This window comes from Thamnophis sirtalis, unplaced genomic scaffold (genome assembly GCF_051295495.1).
Source record: "Thamnophis sirtalis isolate CommonGarterSnake01/CBP01778 unplaced genomic scaffold, rThaSir2_p1.2 scaffold_7, whole genome shotgun sequence".
Taxonomy (NCBI): domain Eukaryota; kingdom Metazoa; phylum Chordata; class Lepidosauria; order Squamata; family Natricidae; genus Thamnophis; species Thamnophis sirtalis.
Window position 1 is genome coordinate 56,867,368 of NW_028261387.1, and position 6,926 is coordinate 56,874,293.

Sequence of the window (6,926 nt, forward strand, 5' to 3'; positions counted from 1 at the left end):
TTGAGCTTCAGTTTACCCGCTAATAGTTGATAGTGTATAGTCAGCACCGAAACTATCTTAACAGATGGAATTGAATGTTTCCAGTGTTATTGGTATAAAATACATTTGATTTTAATGTTATCCATTTGGTGCTGTTCCATGTGTATAATTGTTGCTTGTGTTGTGTAAATCAAGTGTTCATTATGCTGAGATAATTTTGTTGACAAAATTGCAATTGCCAGCTTCATTTTGTTCACTTAGCCCAAACTTATCTACTATTCTTGCAACTTCTCTTTGGCTTACCTTTGCATTGAAATCGCCCATAATATACAAAAAATCCTTTTTTCGCATTTGCTTGAGAGCACATTGAAGCTCACTGTAAAAAAGCTCATTGTCTGAGTCTACAATTGGAGCATAGATTTGTAGTATAGTGATTTTGAGTGGCTTGCCTTGAATTTGGATAGATGTGCAATCGCTGAGTGCCCTGTGATTCCCAACACTTTTAGCAACTTATTTACTTACCCAGAATGCAAATCCTTTTACCTGATGATATCTTTTCCAGAAAAACAAATCATAAAATCATCTGATTTGAATTGACAATTGCCTGTACAGTATGATTCATTAATGCCAAAATAATTAAATGCAATGTGATTATTATGTCATTAGAAAGGGTAGGATGTTTCACTTCAGACCTTTCTTCTCTCTTTTTCATGCAAATTAACTGCTTTGAGCTCATTGAAAGTTTATTTTTAACTTGTTTTTTCTTTTCTCCTATCACCCCTGTACAAATAAAAAAGAAGTACAAACACAATTCAGCTGTTTACTATTGATTTTGGGGAATCTTCTCCAATCTTCATAGTCCATTAAAAACAAGGCACAGGAGCCATTGGCAGCTCATGACTATAAGTGGTGTGTTGTGTGACAGAGCACAAAACAGTAAATGTACTGCTGTTGAAATCTAAGTTGATCACAATTAAAGTGACTATTTTATATTACCAGGATAACACCATTGACTTCCTAGAATATGTGGCTGCTTTGAATCTGGTGTTGCGAGGGAAACTGGAACACAAATTGAAATGGACATTCAAAATATATGATAAAGATGGAAATGGCTGCATAGAGAGACCTGAACTCCTAGAAATAATTGAAGTAAGTAGAAATGTGTGATGTTTTCACTGAACATTCTTTTTTCATCTAAAACTTATTCTTTTTAAAAAAATATAGTCTCCACAACAGACAATCCCTTTAAAAGAAAGAAGGAAGATGAATAGAGGATTTTTTTTCTCCTTACATTTTAAGCAGACATTTAGGAACACATGAAAGAAAGAGAATGGAGGTTAACAACTCTTTGTTGACTTATGTTCCCAGTTTATTTAAGAGCAAACAGACAGGTTCCACTAAGACAACAAATTATTTCTTCCTGTTTAATTTTACCTTCTCCTCAGAAAAAAATGGAATATGAGAAAATATGTATATTAGTTGTTGTTGTTTTCAGAACAAACCTGAAATCCTGGGTTATAGATAACATAGCTAATGCATGTTTCATTGTAGTTTTCCAATTGTTTCTTTCATAAATTTGTAATAAGAATGCAAAATGCCTGCAGAATGCATTGTATCTGATACAGCACTAGGACTCCATAGAGAAACAGTCGACATCACTCATCCTATACATTTTCTGAAATGTTTCTTTTGTTATATTTAACTTTGCAAACACTTGATTAAGCTAGTCATCAAATTTATATGTACATCTATCTCAGAGGTTTACATATGCTTTATTATGTGACTCCCACTTAATACTATAGTTTTTCCCCCCAGGCTATATATAGCATTAAGGAAGCATACAAGTCTGAAGAAGAAAGAGCTGTTCCTGGTCTTACCCCAGAAGAGGTTGTGGAAAGAATATTTCAACTCGTAGATGAGAATGGAGATGGTAATAACTTGATTTGAAGCCACATTGATGTCTTATTTGAAATTATCATTGGTAATGTGATGCCCTTCTAGGTCTTTTGTAATGCAAAACTTCCCAAAACATCATGGCTCAGTACAGGAATGGGATTCAGTCAATTCGGACTGGTTTTGGGAAAACCGGATGTTAATTTTAATCTGGTAGTTGTAAGAACTGGCTGACCCTGCCCACCCTGCCCCTCCCAGAAGTCTCCACACAGCTGTTTTGGATATCAAGTAAGTGCAGGGCCCACGCAGAGACTCCGGGAAGGTCAAAAATGGACCTCTCTGAAGTTCCAGAAGTCAAGAAATGGGCCTGTTTCCAATCTCTGGAACCTGGGGGAAGCCATTTTTGCCAACCTGGAGGCTCTAGGAATGCCTCCAGAGCCTGGAGAGGGTGAAAATGCCCCTCCTCCATGGTGCAGGAAGCTGAAAAGGCCACACCCCCATGGCCACATCTACCCAGCAACCAGGCAGAGACCTGGTTGCTAAAAAATTTCAATCCCACCCCTAGTTCAGTACAAGTCCAATGGGAATTACATCTCAACATTTCTGGTGGCAACAGATTGCCTGTGCCTGATACAAGGAATACACAGATTTAATCCATGTCCTTTAAAATATGGATATTTTTACTGACATTTTAACAGTTATTGATTTGCCAAGTGACAGTGATGTGGTCAATGAGGAATCCTAGGAGCACACTCATGTTGAGTGCTTTTCTTTTTTACAAAAAACAACAATATTTGAATTATTTAATTACAGATTTTTTCCATTTTTATTTTTCAAAAACTTGAGGAGTGATAACAGTATTTGAATAATGTTTAAACAAGCATGTGGCAAAGCTATCTGATGTTCACATCAGCTCAAGGGAGTGACCACACATTCCATAATGTTACTGATTGGAAATTTAAGCTTTCTCTTTCTCGTTCTCTAATAGACACCCAGATTCATTATTTCTACTATACAGCAGAGGTGGAAGGCAGGGAAAAGGAAGTCAGTTTTCCAGATTGTGACTCATTCACCTTGATTTCTATATAATATTGTGGTGAATACTTTCCAGAATAATTCTTTTCTCCAAAGCACCTAAATATTGCATTATCTGGTTTGTCCTTTCCAAATTTGCTCCAAGATTTCCTGACTTCTTTAAATATTTATGAGGGGTAGGTGACCGCTATCTACTATCCAAGTAAAATTATGTTTCTGAAATTCCAAATCAGACTTTCCAAGTAACTCTGCCTTAGTTAATTGTTCTTGTATATCACTGCCCTAGTTGAGGAAAATATAAAGGTTTCCATCTGTTCTCAATCAAAGAAGCAACATTTTGATCTGTTAGTACATTTCCTGCTCTTCTTTATAGTCCAATGAAAAAGGAAGATGGGAGTTGACTAGTGGGATTGAATCTCCCCCATTTTTTTTAAGACACTATGATTTCTTTCTTGCCATTGATTCTTTAGGACATTTATCTCTGGACGAATTCCTAGATGGAGCACGAAGAGATAAGTGGGTAATGAAGATGCTACAGATCAATGTAAGCCCAGGTGGATGGCTTGCCAATCAGAAAAGAAAAACTTCAGAGGCCTAATCATTGCTTGTATTATTTCAAAAGTGTAATGAGAAAAAAAAGTATTCCTTGTCCTTCATTCTGTTTTTCCTTGATAGCAGCAGGCTGAGCTCTAGGGGGAAAAACAATATAATGCTGCTTTTTAAATTATTCTGCTGTTCATCTAGGCCACTGCCATGGAACAATTGCTATGTCATGGTAATTTGGGGGGGGGGGAATTAAAAACCCACCTGAAATGTAGGGATGATGACTATTTGGGTGGCTATAGCTGATTTTAGGCTATTGACAGTGTTGGCAAAAGATCCAACTCACAACTCAGGATACTAGCAACTACCTCATATTGCTTACTTCTTACCCCAGACTTAGTTATCAGAAAAAGATGACACGCTTAAAAATAATGCCTGGCCTATATATTTCACACAGCAAGTGGTATCATGTGATCAAATGTTCTGTCAAACAGGTCCAGATATAGCTAAAATTAGCACATCAGGAAAAAGCTAAAGTTTTGTAATCTTATGGGGAGAAGCAAATAATCCAGTGGCAAGTGTTTGCAAACTATCTGGTTTGCACAATATATTGACTTATAAACAAGTGAGATATACTGTAGCTTATCATTTAGAGCAAACTCAACCATTCAATGTGAATGTAGCCCAAAACAGCATCAGTAGATACAATTGACATTCTCTTCAGCACGCTGATTTTTGTAGATGATCCATGGAATGGGTGAAATTCTCCGCAGAAAAATGCAAAAATCATTTGGAGTATTGAAATAATTTGATTTCAGTGAGCTAAGGTTTCTCAGCAGCAATAGTAAATACTAGTCTTGAATGTAGGTCAGAAAAGATGACAACACAGCCCTTCCAGTAAGTTAGCTATGTGTTAACCATGTTTTCTAGAACTGGCTTAGAAAAAGAAAAGAGTTTTCATAAGTTTCCTTTGGTCCCTGCTGCTCAGAAAAGAATGGTCTCCTGATCTTAGAATGTTATGATCACAGGTTCAACCAATGGCACACTTATTTTTTAAAGTTGTCAAAAATATCAGATGAGGAGTACAATATTCCTGCCAGCTTGGTGTCATCGGCAAATTTGATGAGTTTCCCATTTATTCCCTCATCCAAATCATTGATGAAGATGTTGAAGAGTACTGGGCCCAAAACAGAGCCTTGGGGTACTCCACTGCATACTTCCCTCCATGCAGTTCCATTGAGGACTACATTTTGAGTGTAGTTGGTCAGCCAGTTACAAATCCATCTGGTGGTGATGCTGTCTAACCCACATTCTTCTACTTTATCTAGTAGTAGGTTATGGTCTACCTTATCAAATGCCTTACTGAAGTCCAAGTAAACTATATCGACGGCATTCCTCTAGTCCACTAATTTTGTCACATTATCAAAGAATGCAATAAGATTAGTCTGGCATGACCTGTTTTTGACAACCCCATGTTGGCTTTTGGCTATTACTTTGCTTACTTCTAGGTGTTCGCTAATCCGTTCCTTGATTATCTTTTCAATTATCTTTCCTTGATTGTAATAGCTACTTGTGTGCCAGGAAACAGTTCTATGATTATGGTTTCACATAGATCTCATATAGACAATGCCATGTAATCTTTGAGAAAACATATTGATTTCCCAAAATGAAATAAACCTTTTATCTCCCGGACAATCTAGGTGTTCCATGTGCTTAACATGCCCAACAGTCCTGGCAGCTCATACTGGGCAGGGATGGGGAGAGTTGAAAAGGGAGACCAAACCCAAAGTCTTAATTTCTTAGCTACACCTCTGCTATGTCATTATTTCTCTCTTTTGTTTATTAGCCAGCTTCATTTTTGTGGTACAAGAGGAGTTGTTAGTGCTTTGCATAGGAAGTTTATGTCAAAGATGGGAGAAAGAACATTTTATTTTGGAATAGTTTTCTTCCAACTCAAGGATGGGTGAGACCCTTTAAGTTATCATAGGTATGACTTCTTTTCAGAGATCCAACCAGCCTTATCCTCTTCTAGAATACTGTATATTCGTCAGAAGTCTACAAGACCAATTGTTTTCCTCCTACAGACAATTTCCAAGTTCCCCCAGAATTGCCTCACAGCAAGACGGGTGACAAACAAATGTAACAAATAAAACAAGTAATGCCTTCAATTTTCTACAGGCTCATTTCCACTACTGAATTAAAGTGCTATCCACCTATCCTTGAATCGGAAAATAGTCCTATCATCTGTGTCTCCATTAGCAATTCTTAACTCTGCTTCTATTATTTTTGTTCATGTTTACTTCTAGTTAATTAATAAATTAATAGATTTTATGCATCTTAAAACTTGTTGGATAATGTCAGAATATAGAAGAAAATACTATTCCTTTAATACTAGTGCAACTAAATGCAAGGTTGTCTCTGACTCATGAGATAAAATGCAGGTAGCATTAAGGAAAGGAAAGCAATAAGAATTGCCATGATATGATTGTGCAGTGGTTAAGTGCAAGAATTTCCCATCCTTAATGGGTTGGAGGCTAGCTTTTGTTTTGCTTCAGTTTCATTTCTTCCCTTTTAGCTATTCTTTTCACTTTTAATTTAGTTATACTTCTGTATAATTAAGACAAGGGAGTGTGATGGCTCAGTGGTTAAGATGGTGGGTTTGGAAATCTGACAGCCTGGGTTTGAGACCCAAGAACAAGGGTGAGCGCCTGTTACTTGCCCCAGATAGTAAACAACCTAGCAGTTTGAAAGTATGCGCAGGTGCTGCTTCACTGGGAAAGGTTACTGCATTCCATATTTTCATGCTGGCCACATGATGATGGAAGCACCTCTCTAACAACACAGGATCCATCAGCTGAGAATCGGACATGAACACCACCCCCTTGAATCAGTCACAACTAAGATAGGAGAAACCTTTAAATCTTTATAATTAAGATATTGTGTGAACATGCTAAACATCTTAATTTTGTTTTTATGTTTTTATGAAGCCATTTTGAATATATTTTATAAATAAGGCAGATATTACGAATAGCTAAACAACCATAGATGTATAGATATACAGCTTCCCTTTGTCTCCTATGAATTCATGAAATCTTTCCATCTAATAAAGCTTAGTGTGCATTTTATGGAATCAGTGATCTGATTGTGTCAGAGAAAAGCCTGCCACAGGATTCAAAAAGTGAGTTGGTGATTTAAAATTTCCTAAAGCTTACATGCATAGTCCCATGGCCCAATTATACAGTTTGAGAAATCTTTATTCCAAACCTCTGATGTCTATATATTTGTGGTGGTAGACAAGCAGTTTTTTAGATACCTGTTTCTGGAATGAGACAACTGATAGCTAAAGGCCCATTTCCTGCTCCCTCTAAAGAATTCCAGGGGTTTAAAAAATAGAAAAAGAAATGGGAACAAGGGTGAGTTCTCATTGTAAAGTTGTCCACCACCATCACCACAAAATAGGCACTTACCCTCATCCA

At 36.9% G+C, this 6,926-nt stretch overlaps 1 protein-coding gene across 1 annotated transcript in view; it reads left to right on the forward strand.

Moving 5' to 3' along the window:
- The window catches only part of GUCA1B (guanylate cyclase activator 1B), a 19,410-nt gene extending 14,879 nt beyond the window's left edge, over positions 1–4,531 (forward strand). The window contains exons 4-6 of the mRNA XM_087720132.1: positions 979–1,128; positions 1,795–1,909; positions 3,378–4,531. Coding sequence (XP_087576258.1) covers positions 979–1,128; positions 1,795–1,909; positions 3,378–3,505 — 393 coding nt within the window. The 3' untranslated portion in view covers positions 3,506–4,531. The remainder of the gene's footprint in view (positions 1–978; positions 1,129–1,794; positions 1,910–3,377) is intronic.
- The last annotated feature ends 2,395 nt before the right edge of the window (positions 4,532–6,926 follow it).